At 37.3% G+C, this 13,177-nt stretch overlaps 1 protein-coding gene across 4 annotated transcripts in view; it reads left to right on the forward strand.

Annotated features, from left to right (window-relative positions):
* The window catches only part of RPS6KA3 (ribosomal protein S6 kinase A3), a 147,056-nt gene extending 139,745 nt beyond the window's left edge, over window positions 1-7,311 (forward strand). For all 4 annotated transcript variants that reach the window (XR_015728253.1, XR_015728254.1, XM_087871355.1 and 1 more), the window contains 2 exons: window positions 3,843-3,983; window positions 5,151-7,311. Coding sequence is in view for 2 of the 4 variants with exons in the window: in XM_087871355.1 (XP_087727481.1) it covers window positions 3,843-3,983; window positions 5,151-5,273 (264 nt within the window). In the remaining 2 variants the exon portion in view is untranslated. The remainder of the gene's footprint in view (window positions 1-3,842; window positions 3,984-5,150) is intronic.
* Window positions 7,312-13,177: the final 5,866 nt, after the last annotated feature.

The raw sequence follows: 13,177 nt of genomic DNA on the forward strand, positions 1-13,177 counted from the left end.
TTTAAAAGAGTTGGACCTCTCCCTTTGAATCATATCTTTTATTGATCTCTGTGTTGACGGACTCAATGTAGCCGATGCAGTCTGGGCAGCTAGTCTCCTCCCTATCCCTACCTTAGTTCATAGTGCTTGTCATCTTTAAGAATTTTTCCACAAAATTAGACTTTATCCAACACTCCCACCTCCTTTTCACACCAGTATAACCCTCCACTGCTCTGAGGGTGGTTTAGGCTATCAATGTTAACCACTACCATTTCCCCGAAAATATGACATGTCCTGAAAATAAGGCCAAGCCTGATTTTTGGGGTGGGCGTAAATATATGCCCTCCCCTGAAAATAAGCCCTAGTGAAGGGGTAGATGCGGGCAGCACAGGAGGCAGCCCTTCCCTTCCTTGGTTACCTTATGGAAGCTTGGCACCTTAATTGCAGCCCGCGGATCAGCTGAGCCAGCACGGGCTGGGAGCTGCCTCTCATTCTGTTTCTCTGCGGAGGCCTCCCAGTGTAATTTATTTATTTTATTTATTTTATTTTATATTGGATTTCTATACCGCCCTTCTCCCTAAGGACTCAGGGCGGTGTACAGCCAAATTAAAAATGCTCTGCTACAGCTTCAGGGCAAACCTCCACCTTCCCTGCGCAGGATTGCAAGGCTGAAGGCTTCAGAGGGAACTTTTTTGGGATGTGTGTCTGTGCAGAGCTCCCCAAGGATAGAACGATCATCAGGGAAATGGGTGTGTGTGTGTGTTTCCTGCTGATCGGAGCAAGGCAAAGCCTCCAGCCATGCAATCCTCCACAGGGAAGGCGGAGGTTTGCTCCGAAGCTGTGGCAGAGCATTGCACTGGAAGGCCTCTGCAGAGAGACAGAATGAGAGGCAATTCCCGGCCTGTGCTGGCTCAGCTGATGGAGGCTCCCTCGTGGGGTGCAATCAAATTTCCAACCCCAACAGACCCGGTGGGTGCGAGCTACTGCAACTCAGAAAGGGGAAGGAGTTGATGGGGGGGGGCCTGTGGGAAGTTCTGAGTTGAAATCCACAAGTCTTTAAATGGCCAAGCGGCTGCCCATGCTGCTTCTGGCCTCTTCTCCCTCTTGGCAGCGCTGCACTCGGCAGCACTGCGGGGCTGCTCCTGCCTGGCCAGCTTGAATCATCCCAGATTGAAAACCTCTGAAAACGTTCTGAGTGCCACCAGCCTGCCAGGGCCCCTTTGGGAGCGGTTGCCTGTGTCGCCTCACCTGCCGCAGCCTTTGGGCTGCTGAGCGCCAGCCTGCATGCCTATTCTTCCCCCCCCCCCATCTCTTTCCTTTCCATTGGTGCTTCTGGGATCGCTTCTTTCCCTTCTCCCCCCCCCCCAAGTCTCTTTCCTTTCCACTGGTGCTTCTGGGATCGCTTCTTTCTCTTCTCTCCCCCACCCCCCAATCTCTTTCCTTCCCATTGGTGCTTCTGGGGAGCAGACAGCATGATGGAGCAGTAGCACTTTAAAAAAGTAAGATCTCCCCGAAAATAAGCCCAAGTGCTTATTTTGAAGCCCAAAAGAAAATAAGACCCTGTCTTATTTTCAGGGAAACACGGTAGATACCAAAATATCAAACTTATTCTAATTCTATTAGCCTACCTGTAATTAATTAATTATGCTAGCAGTGAAGCTAATGATACTAATACAGGTGAGAACGGTAGCATTAATATTAATAAATACAATCTTCATATAAATGATAATAATACTTATAATAGTTACAATAATCACAATAATATAATAATAGTGATGGTGATAACAGTGATATTGATAGTAACACCCAAGGTTCCAGTGATTTCCAGCAAGCTAGCAATCTATTATAGTTCAATTCATTTCAGCTACTTTTCAACCTTGCCCTTCTGTTGGGTTTAAATCTTCACCAGAGGTCTTTTTTTTTAATTTCATCATGTATCTTTATGCACTAGAACCTCAAGTATATCTCTTGCTGTTGTATATAACCCCTATTCACCACTACTACAAGATTATAAGATGTCACATCATCAGGCTCCAAGATATCCACAATACAGCAAACCTAACTTAGTGTCACTCAGACGAACTTTCTCTATTCAATCTGCCCAATTTACAGGTGTATATCTTCTTTTGTCCAGTAGATGTCTCCCTTAAGCCTTGTTTCAGTTCCAAAACAAAAAGTGCCTTATCAGAATCCAGGGGAGAGTAGCACAGCCATTTTATCTCCCATGTTTGTCAAATCTTCTCCAACTTTCAAATTATCCAACTTTTCCTGTACAGTCCCACGAAAATCTCCCAATCCAGATCCACTCTAATTAGCAACCGCTATCCCTCTCCTTCTGTCTTCTATCCTTGTGAGTCTTAGAAAAAAGCTCCACAATCTCCTTCGCCACTGCTATCATGGGGGGGGGGCGAACATCCCCCCCCTCCTTCTAATAAGAGCCCCTTCTTTTCCTCAATCAGCTAGGGGTTTCGCTCAGCTTCTTCTCTCTGCCATTCCACTCACTCTTTGGAAGTCGGAATTGATTTCAGCCAGTTCCAGTCCACCAACGTTCCACTTCACCACTGCTTTCCTCGTCTGGCTGTCAGCCCTGCGGTTCGGCCATTACAGGCCGTCTTCTTCCCCGTCTGCTCTCATTGAAGATTCCACCGCTTTCCGACATGGGCCACCACCTGAACTTGATCGATTGGTCACCTTCCTCCCAAGTCACCCCTCCAGGGCAACTCCGGCTTTGAGAAGCCCGCAGGATGGCTGGAAATCAGTTGTGCTTCACGGAGCACCCGTTCACACACTCTTTCGGGCTGACAGCTAGCCCCACCTCTGCTTTCAAGTCATTGTTGATTGCCTGGCAACTAGTCCATGGAAAGATTTTGGAAGTGGTTTGCCATTGTTTTCTTCCTAGAGCTGAGAGTTAGCTGCTGATTTTTGTGCAAGGCAGGACTAGAACTCATAGTCTCGGAGTTTCTATATAGAATTCTTTATTGGCCAAGTGGGATTGGACACACAAGGAATTTGTCTCCAGTGCCTAAGTTCTCAGTGTCCATACAAATAAAGTGATAGGTCATAGATTAAAAAAATCATAGTTACAATCATTAATCCTAAAATACAATAAGTGATAAATCGTAAGATACCAATAGGAGAAGGTAGTAGGAAAGATGAGAAATGAGAAGATGAGAAAGATGAGAAAATGAGAAGGATAATAGCAATTACAGCCTACTACATGGATAAATATTGTTAAGCCTAAAACAGTGCTGTGGGAATTAGGTGTTCAGCAGAGTGATGGCATGGGGGGAAAAACTATATTTACGTCTAGTTGTTTTTGCTTGCAGTAGTCTATAGAGGCGTTCTGAGGGGAGAAGTTGAAACAGTTTATGTCCAGGATGTGAGGGATCAGTAGATACTTTAGATACCTACATTTTGGTAGATATGTGATGGGTCTGTAGATAGATATATCAGTGCTTTAGTCACTACACCAAACTGGCTCTACAGTATAATGAAATAATTAGGCTATTTATTAGGAATAAAACTCAACAGTTTATAAAGTCTTCTCCTGATATTAGTGATTGAAGTAATTTGCTTTTAGTTTTTTGTATGTGTAGGGGAAGGAATGCCACAAAATTGGCCATTTTTAATTCCCATGCTCAGTATTTGGTTCTTTTATTTCCTGTTTCCTTTTTTATATCCCTTATCTCCCCTTGCAAATATAAATACATTACAAAATTCTCTCATACTACGATTACAAAAAATCCCTTCATCTAAGGACTGAGGAGTCCTTTCTAAAGCTGAAAAGTTGTTTAATATATCTGAATCAAATCCATTATTTTATTATTTTATAAAACTTGTGCAATTTAACTAATTGTTTACAGGACTTAGTTTCGAAAATGCTCCATGTTGACCCTCATCAGAGATTGACTGCTGCTCAAGTTCTAAGGCACCCATGGATAGTTCATTGCGATCAGCTGCCTCAGTACCAACTCAACAGGCAAGATGCTCCACATCTTGTGAAGGTAAAAAAAAAAACAAATCTCTAAGCTTACTATTCCTTAGAGTAGGCCTTTATGCCACACCAATGACATATATCAGACAACATTTTATCAGAACTGATAAGCCGTTCTGGTCATCTAGAGAATGCCTGCTAAGAATGTACATGGAAGTGGATAAGATGGCAGGCTTCTCTGCAGTGACCCCATTCTGTGGAACTTTTCTCCAGAGGAAGACAGACCCTGTTGTGTTAGTTTTCTGGAAACAAAACTGCTTTATTTCAGTAAGTTTTTGGTCTCAGTGAATAACTACATGATAGCACCAATTAGGGAATTCATTTGCAATTTGCAAACATTTCTTTTGTATAATCCTTTGTGATTGGAGTGAGCTATAAAAATAGTTAAAATGAATAAACATTCTGTTTGCTATATTTTAATCTGCAGTTTGCCCCCTTATTTTTTCCATTACAGGAGGTCTTCATTTAACAACCATTTGTTCAGTGACTATTTGAACTAGCAACAGTGTTGAATGAGTTGCACTTACAATTGGTCCTCGAAATTCTGACCTTTGCAGCACCCCTTGACTATGTGATTGTGATCTGAGCACTCAGCAACCAGCCTGTATCTCTGAACATCATGGTGTCCCATGGTCACTTGATTGCAATTCGTAACCTGCAGCACTGGTTCCCCACAAGCAAAGTCAATAGGGAAGCTGACAGGGAGCAGGAAATTACGATCATGTTAGGTTCTCACTTCAAAGCCCGCACTGCCCTCACTTAACAGTAACTGGGGATTGCTAGAATTGCCATCAGTAAGCAGCATAATCATGTGACATCATGATGGTATTGCTTAGCCACTGCAATTCCAGTCCCAATTACCATTGTTAAACAAGAACTACCTGTATTGCTACCATTTCCATTTCTAGCAATGCTTTGAAATTTGTACATTTAAGATTTTCTTAGTCAATGATCCATGGAAGGCATTTGCCCTATAATAAATCTTTCATCATTAAGGAACAAAATCAGTAACTGTTTGTTTTTGTCAAGCAAGTCAATCCAACCCTATTGGCTTAAAAGGAAAGCCATTAAAGCTTGGCTACACCAGCATGCCATGGAGGTTTGGACATTTTAATATAGTTTGTTTTGGCTTTGGAGTATTTATCTAATATAACTAAATAAATCTTTTTATTCCTAGGGTGCCATGGCAGCTACATACTCAGCATTGAATCGCAATCAGTCCCCAGTTTTGGAGCCAGTTGGTCGCTCTACGCTTGCTCAAAGAAGAGGAGTAAAAAAAATTACCTCAACTGCTCTGTGAAATGACCTCATGTAAAAAAAATATGGTACCACAATGAGTTGATAGCACAAATTATGGCAACACATAGCACATACCCCAATTACCTGAAAGCACACTCTTCCAGCTGGTACTGTTATGCTGCTGCTCCTACTTTCATCTTTTGAAAACTGTTAAAGACAAAACATTTTCCTTCAAGTGGAGAAAAAAGTGGAATCAGGAGGGGGAAAAAAACAATTAATGGAAATAATTATGAACACCTCTTGTTACAATAGATACACTGAAAAAAGCACTCTGCACCATATAGCATTATTTTTATAGGGAATCTTTTTCCTCCCTTTAAAATAATTATTTGATACATGTAAGGATGGACAGTTTATGTTAAGCACTTACCTTAAAATATGTTTATATTAGCACTGTAATTTGTGCCATCCAGTGTTTTATATGTTTTGTATATTTTTCCTAACAATACACTTACGTACTGTTTCCTTCTCTTTAGACTAATTGATTTGACAATTAAATCTGATTAAAATGTTAATCAGTATGATTGGACATTTCTAAAACAGCTTGACTGTTAAACAGCTATTGAATGTAATTCTGTGAATGTGTATTTCCTTGCTTGGATTTTCCCATGGACACATTATTAGAAATCTTGGGAATTGTTAAAGCATTTAATGGTATAAATGGCATCTTATAATCACATATGTGGTTTGCTATTTATGGAAGCAAAAAAGGTCTGCATATTGTCATGATGAGTGTCTTTTTGTGAACCTCAGAAACTATGGCTAAATAGTTTAACTTTGGTTCATCTGATGTTAATTGTAACTGGTTTTTCTTTGTTGCTTAAGCAGCAATACTATTTATTGCACAGTGCTGATCAGAAAATGGAGAGGGCAGAAATGTAATGTTTAAACTGAAATAGTGCATTCTCCAATAATAATGTTACAATAGTGGCCAAAAGTGTGGATACCTTTTGGGGAAAATGCATTTTGAGATTTGATGGCTAATAACACCACTTTTTTTGGAGTTTCGGGATAATCATTCCACTGCTGGAATGGCCTGGGAATAGCCCAGACCTTAACCCAAATGAAAATCTATGGAGCCGACTGAAGAAATTTGTTAGTCAGAAGGAACCCAGCAATAAAACCCAGTTAAGAGAAGCAATCATTCAATCTTGGTTTCACATTATAACAGCTGCAGAACTAAAAGACTTGGTTCACTCCATGGGAAGATGTTGTAAGGCCATAATTAATGCTAAAGGTTACCTAACTAAGTATTAACTGACATAGTGATAATTTTTGTATACAGTGTATCTCGTTTTTTCTATGGTGATAATTTTTGTGTATCTCATTTTTTCTATGTGTTTCACTTTTCTTCTTTATAACTGCTATTCTACAGTAATAGCAAATCCTTCATGAAAATTATTGCATTACATTCATGATTAAATTATCTTTCCATTGATATATAATTTTATAGTACGTGGTGTTATTAGCTAGTTTTAAAAAATACACTTTTCCTCAAAGGTTTCCACAATTTTGGCCACTACTGTAGATCATTTTTGTGGCTAAAAATTAACAGCAGGTCTGTTATACTTGGGCCACTATAGACAAAAGCAGCATTGAGTACAAATTGAATGGAATGTGTCCCAGTGTCTTCAACTGTTTCTAGTGGCTCTGCCTTCCAAGTTTGGCATCTTTGTAGATTACAATCTTGAAGAATGCTGTATAATCAAATGCTAAGGTTGCTAAACACACATACTAAACATAATGGCACTACTTCTGAGGTTGTTTTTATCATTTTCATGGGGACTGGGGAAAACTTCCACCTCTTCCAATTGTTTTGCGATCAGATATGCGAGATATTGAACTTTTATGTATTGCAATATATTGTATGCTGAAGAAATGAAGAATTTTGGATGGCTCATCAGAATTCTGCCAAAGAAATTACTCTTTATACAGTAGTAATATTTCTTTATTGTCTTGCATTTTGCCAATGTTAGTCTCAGATCATTGTGGTAGATAAGCAAAGTAGGAAATGAAATATATCTTTTTTTTCTATCAAATGTTCATGATCTCTTTAATCACTGGGTCCTATAGTTTGTCTGTCTTCCTTTTAGTTAATATTAATTTATAGTACTTTCTAGGGTTTCTTCTCATGTTTCTGCCTTACAGACTCATGCAGCTGTTTCAGGTTACCACTGTTTTATTTGTACTGTAATTTAAAATCCTTTTCACACACCAGTTCTTAAATGAGTCTTTGCTTGTATAGATGCTGCTAATTAGCCACCAAGGGGCCTTTATTTCTTACTATTGGTTAAATGTTGATGTTTTAAAATGCTATTTTCTTCTGTCATGCTTGAAAATATTTTTTAATTTTGCTAAATGTTGCCTCAAGATTTAATTGCAATGACAAATAGGTGATATTTTATAATTAAAGACAGCTTTTCATGACAGGGTCTAGTAACATGGGGAGTATTCATATGATTTGGATTTTCCACAAAAAGTACATGGGCATGGGCTGTTTCCTAGATGGATGAAAATACAGGTAGTCCTCAACTTGCTTAACGCATTGTAAGCCGCCCTGAGTCTCCAGAGAAGGGCGGCATATAAATCAATTTTTTTTAAAAAAATTAAAATTTTAAATTTTTTTTAAAAAAACTTACGATCACAATTGAGCCCAAAATTTCTGTTGTTAAGTGAGACATTTGTTAAGTGAGTTTTGTCTCATTTTACAATCTTTCTTGCCACAGTTAAGTGAATCACTGCTCTTGATAAGTTAGTAACTTGGTTACCGTATTTTTCAGAGTATAAGACGCACCTTTTTTCCCCCTAAAAGGGGTGAAAATTTACGTGCGTCTTATACATCATATGTAGCCCCGCCCACCCACTGGCCCCCACCCTTTGGCCTCTGCCTCCCAGCAGTTTACCTCCTTGCAGCAAGCAGCAAGAAGAAACAGCATCTCAGTTTCAGCACAGCCTAATTAGCACGAGTTGATTGGATGGCCTCCCGACTCTCAGCTGTTTTGCTCTCAGCTGTTTTGCGCAGGCCTCTGCTGCTTGGTGCAAGGAAGTAAATTGCTGGGAGCAGATTTTTTTTTCTTGTGCTAATCAAGCTATGCTGAAAACAAAAATGAAAGTAAAGCAGGCTATTTGCTGTTTGCTGCAACGAGGCAAAATTGCTGGGAGGCAGAGGCAGATTTCTTTTTCTTGTTTTCCTCACCAAAAAAGATAGGTGCATCTTATACGCCGAAAAATACAAGTGAATCTGGCTTCCCCATTGACTTTGCTTGTCAAAGAGTTGCAAAAGGTAATTACATGACCTTGGGACACAGGAATGATCATAAGTATGAACCAGTTGCCAAGCATCTCAATTTTTTTTTTTTATTAAAGAGTTTTACAAGACAAAAAACTTTTTTACAAAAAAAAAAGTAGACCGTTTGCCATCTTTCCATATATGGATTGTACAATCACATTTACAAATTAACAACTTCTTTTAAAAAAAAAAAAAAACAGTTACGTAAACTCCAAGAATCTCTCCAGATTCTTTACTCATGTTTTCCCTTCCCTCCTCCCCCATCCTACCCCAACCTCCCCCCCCCCCAGACTTCCCAGAGCAAATACAGGATATAGCATCTTATCAGTTCTTCAATAATAAGCGAGTCTTCTTTCTTCCAACATTACACAATCAAAACCCAGATACAATTAACCATGGCATCTCCAACCCTTTCATATATTAACACATTGGCAAGATATTTTAACCAATCTCGAATAAAATATATTGTAAAAAACCTTATTTTTACTTTTTGCCCCACAAGCTTATATTAATTCTGCCTGGAAACATTCCTTGCTTAATAACTTTGTACAAACTTATTCATCTTGTTCTCTACAAATCCATTACGTATAATCAAATAACATCTTCACTATTTGAGTCTTTAAAAAGTATTATAAAAACCTTCCCTCAACCCTTGCACCATTTTTAACCCATAAACCTATATAGATTCTTCAACAAAACATTCCTTGACATATAACTTTAGTATTAATATACTTCAAGACAATGATAAAAGTTTGGTCAGTAATTCATAACAATATAAACATAACATTATTTAATGTAACTTTTCTAGACAAATCATATCCCTAAATATAAGTAAATCATTTTCAGTATAGTATAACTTTTCAAAACAAATCATATCCCTAAATGCAGATATAATCATTCATTTCTGTTACTCTCCTCCCCCAACAAAAAGTTTGTAATTTTTCCATCTCCATTTTTTCCTAACTTTTTTGCGCACTTTCTTTTTCAGTCTTATTCCTCCACCTTCATCTTGTTCTCTTCGCAAAATAGTTCCTTTCAGTGAACACATCTCCTTAACCGCAATTAAGAATCCATTTTTGTATAAAAATTGTAAAGTTCCACTTCGAATCTTCTTTCTTATATTAAGAATCCCAACATCTCCTTTTCCAATTGACTGTAACAAAGCCTTTGGGGAAATCTCAGACAGTATTTCCTGATTACGCTCCTTCAAGCCCCTCAACCTTTCCTTCTTAGTTTGAAAAACATCCATTCCATTTCCCGGAGGTATATTGAACTGAATTTCCTTCACCTCTTCATTCTGCAATTCGCTGTTATTTGGCATCTGCAATTCCGATATAATGCCTTCGCTTGTCTCTTTGTTTCGAACTTGAATAAAATCCTTTTTAAAAAGTCCTTCAATTCTCTCCACTATCACAGAGGTAAATGATTCTAATATTTCTTTAAAAAGGTCCCCAATCAGTATTTGTGTCTTTAGTGATGTTTGTAATAGTGAATCTTCAAGATTTTCAACAAAGCCAGCCATTTCTCTTTTCTTTTTCTCCAACCGCCTTGAACAATGCTGGATGTTAACAGCTTCAAAGAGAGTTAAGTTTCACTTTCACACTCTATTAAGCGCCATCTTCTTTCTTGCTTCAATCAACTTCAAAGTAACAATTTAAGCATGGAATTAAGGGCTTGTTACTTGCGATTCTCTGCTCTCCTGTCTTCACTCCACCTGCGTGGATAAACAACTTAGATCCATATTTGTAAAATATGCTCCCTTTGTCTATTTTAATTTGGTCTCTGACCGCAATAAAAGCTTACTTACTTACTTAGATCTCAATAAAGATCGCAGAGACGGTCGCGACGTTTTTTTCTGCTTAAAGCAGAAGCGCCCTGGATCTCGGAGTTTCACCAGATTTCCTGGGGAGCTCTCACCCTCCTAGCCCCCAAAGCTATTTCAGGGGCTTTCGGGGAGCTCTACCCCCATCCGATTGCTCTCCTTTCCCTCTTCTCCTGAGGGAAAGATTTTCCAGCCGTCAGACAGCTGATTTACGCTGTCAGAACGGCTAACAAGATCACAGGGCTGGCGCTCCAAGAAAGAGCGTCCAGCAATGTCAGTGGTGCCGGCGGAAGTCCCCAAGCATCTCAATTTTGATCACATGACCATGGGGGTACTGCAACGGTCATAAGTGTGAAAAATAGTCACGTCACTTTTTTCAATGTTGTAACTTTGAACGGTGAATAAATGAACAGTTGTAAGTCGAGGACTACCTGTATATGGTTTTATTTGCTGAAATTTTCTAATACGTCCATTTTTAACATTTTGAACATGGTTTTCAACCCTAATGTGTTTATTGCATTTACTTTACCATGATTTCCCTAAAGCATCTATGGTGCAATTCACAACTACATAAACATAAGTTCTGGGGTACTTTTGGAATTAGGAAGAAAATATAATGTTAACTTTTTCAAATGGATGCCTTATTTTGATGTATATAAACATACGCACTAGTTGTTTTTGGTCATGGGTTAAATCTAACAAAGATGCTGAAATGCTAAATATTGTTGCTGAGGCTCTAGAAATTTCACAAATGCTTATTCCATTTTGAGAGAAGATACAAATCTTTGCTTCTTTCTTAATAAGCAAAGAGCAGACATGTAAGGCATGTTTATATCTTAAACCTTGGGAACATGAATCCATTATTTGTATTAGTCTGCTTTTCCAGTTATTTTATTTCACTTTGCTACTACTTTGCTACTATTTTATTGTCTTGCAGGAAAAATATTCTATCTCTGTGTGCATGAAAATTTTTAATAACCATCTTCCAAATGGAGGGATTTTATTAGATGTTTTAAAGATGCTATTCACATATTAACAATATATGCTTCTTAGAAGATTCTTATCTTATTTAATATTCTGCAGGAAAGAAATGTGTGCGTGTATGTATATATACATACACTCACTCATAAATATATCTTCTTTACAAAATAATTTTAAGCATATGTAGTCATATTCAATATGTAATCCGTTTATAATCCTAGGTTATTTTATGATTTTAAACGTAATGGTTAGAGAACATGAAGGTGAGCACATTGGAATTTACCTATAAATAAATAAGCAGATTTTTTTTTCCAATTGGATTGCACTGGAAATTTTAGATTTCATCTTAACAATAAAATTTCACCTACCCCTAAGAAAAATTAAATGATTTACTTTTTCTAGACAGAAAACATTTTTTCTTTATTATAAAGCAATCATTTATGCATATTATATTTAAGAAAAAGAACAGTTTACTTAAACATTGATATATTTACAACAGCTCAGTTGTATTTTCCAAGTTACTTAAGAAAAATAGGAAATGTATTTTATTCCTTTTTAAAGTATTTTAAAACTGGTTAAAATTATTCCATTACTCATTATTACTCAGAAATAATTTATTTAAGCCTTTCTATAAATTTTAAATCACATCAGAAAATATATAATTTATAAGTTTGAAGTTAAAAGAAAACTATTATTTCAATGTCTTCTATGACTTTTGTCATCCCTGGCTGGGAATATTAGTATCAACCAAATTTTATTTATAAATTGGAAGTGACTTCCAACTAGTTAATCCTAAATAATATGTTGAGTGTTTAAGCCTGTCATGATTCATGTTTTCTAAAATATTATTTAATAGCTGAGTAAAAAAATAGTATATCTTCTTTTAATTCTTGCCTTTAGATAATATATACTCCCTGTGTTTTTATAACAAAAAGAGGGAAAGATATTATAAACCTCAAAATTAATTGATAGCTACTTTTAATTTTTAGATTCTTTCGGGATTTCATATAAAAACATTAAAATTGCCTTATCACTCACTACAAATGTGGTTTAGAACTTAAATGGCTATTTAATATATGTGCAGTGAGAATTTCATCAGGAACATAATATCTTCATCCATAAGAAGCAGTTGTCTAAATGAGCAATCCATGATAAAAGATTCACCAAGCATTAATGATTTGGCACAAATAGTATGCTAATGACTGATAGAGGTATCTTGAAATGATTTTCAAAATTTGTGTATTTAGTGTCATGAAGTTAGTGTCAAGTCTTAGCAACTATGTAGATAGACTTTCTCCCTTGAATTGTTCTCAACCTGGTCCTTTTGGTGTCTTGATCGTACATTCATTGTTGTTGCAACTGAGTCCATCACCTTGCTATGGTACTAATCTCCTGCTCTTTTTTCTTTCACTTTTCCCAACATTATGAACTCTAAAAGGAACTGGGTCTTCAGTTATATAATGTGTCCAAAACATTAGTTTGAGCCTGATCATTTGTGCCTTGAGTGAGAACTCTGAATTTATTTGTTCTATGATCCATTTTATTTGTTTTCCTGGCTATCCATATTATTATGAAGAGTCTTTTGAGCACCAAATTTCAAAAGCAATATTTTTTTATTCTTCTAATCTAATTTTCTTATTCATAGAACATCACATGAAAAGCCATTGCTTGTCTAATTCTAATCTTCATGCCTACAGATACTTCACAACACCGGAATATACCGTATTTTTCGGAGTATAAAACACACACTTTCCCCCCCTAAAAGGGGGTGAAAATTTAGGTGCGTCTTATACACAGAATGTAGCCCTGCCCA

Source organism: Pantherophis guttatus, chromosome 5 (assembly GCF_059756535.1).
Source record: "Pantherophis guttatus breed Tessera chromosome 5, ASM5975653v1, whole genome shotgun sequence".
In the NCBI taxonomy this organism is placed as follows: domain Eukaryota; kingdom Metazoa; phylum Chordata; class Lepidosauria; order Squamata; family Colubridae; genus Pantherophis; species Pantherophis guttatus.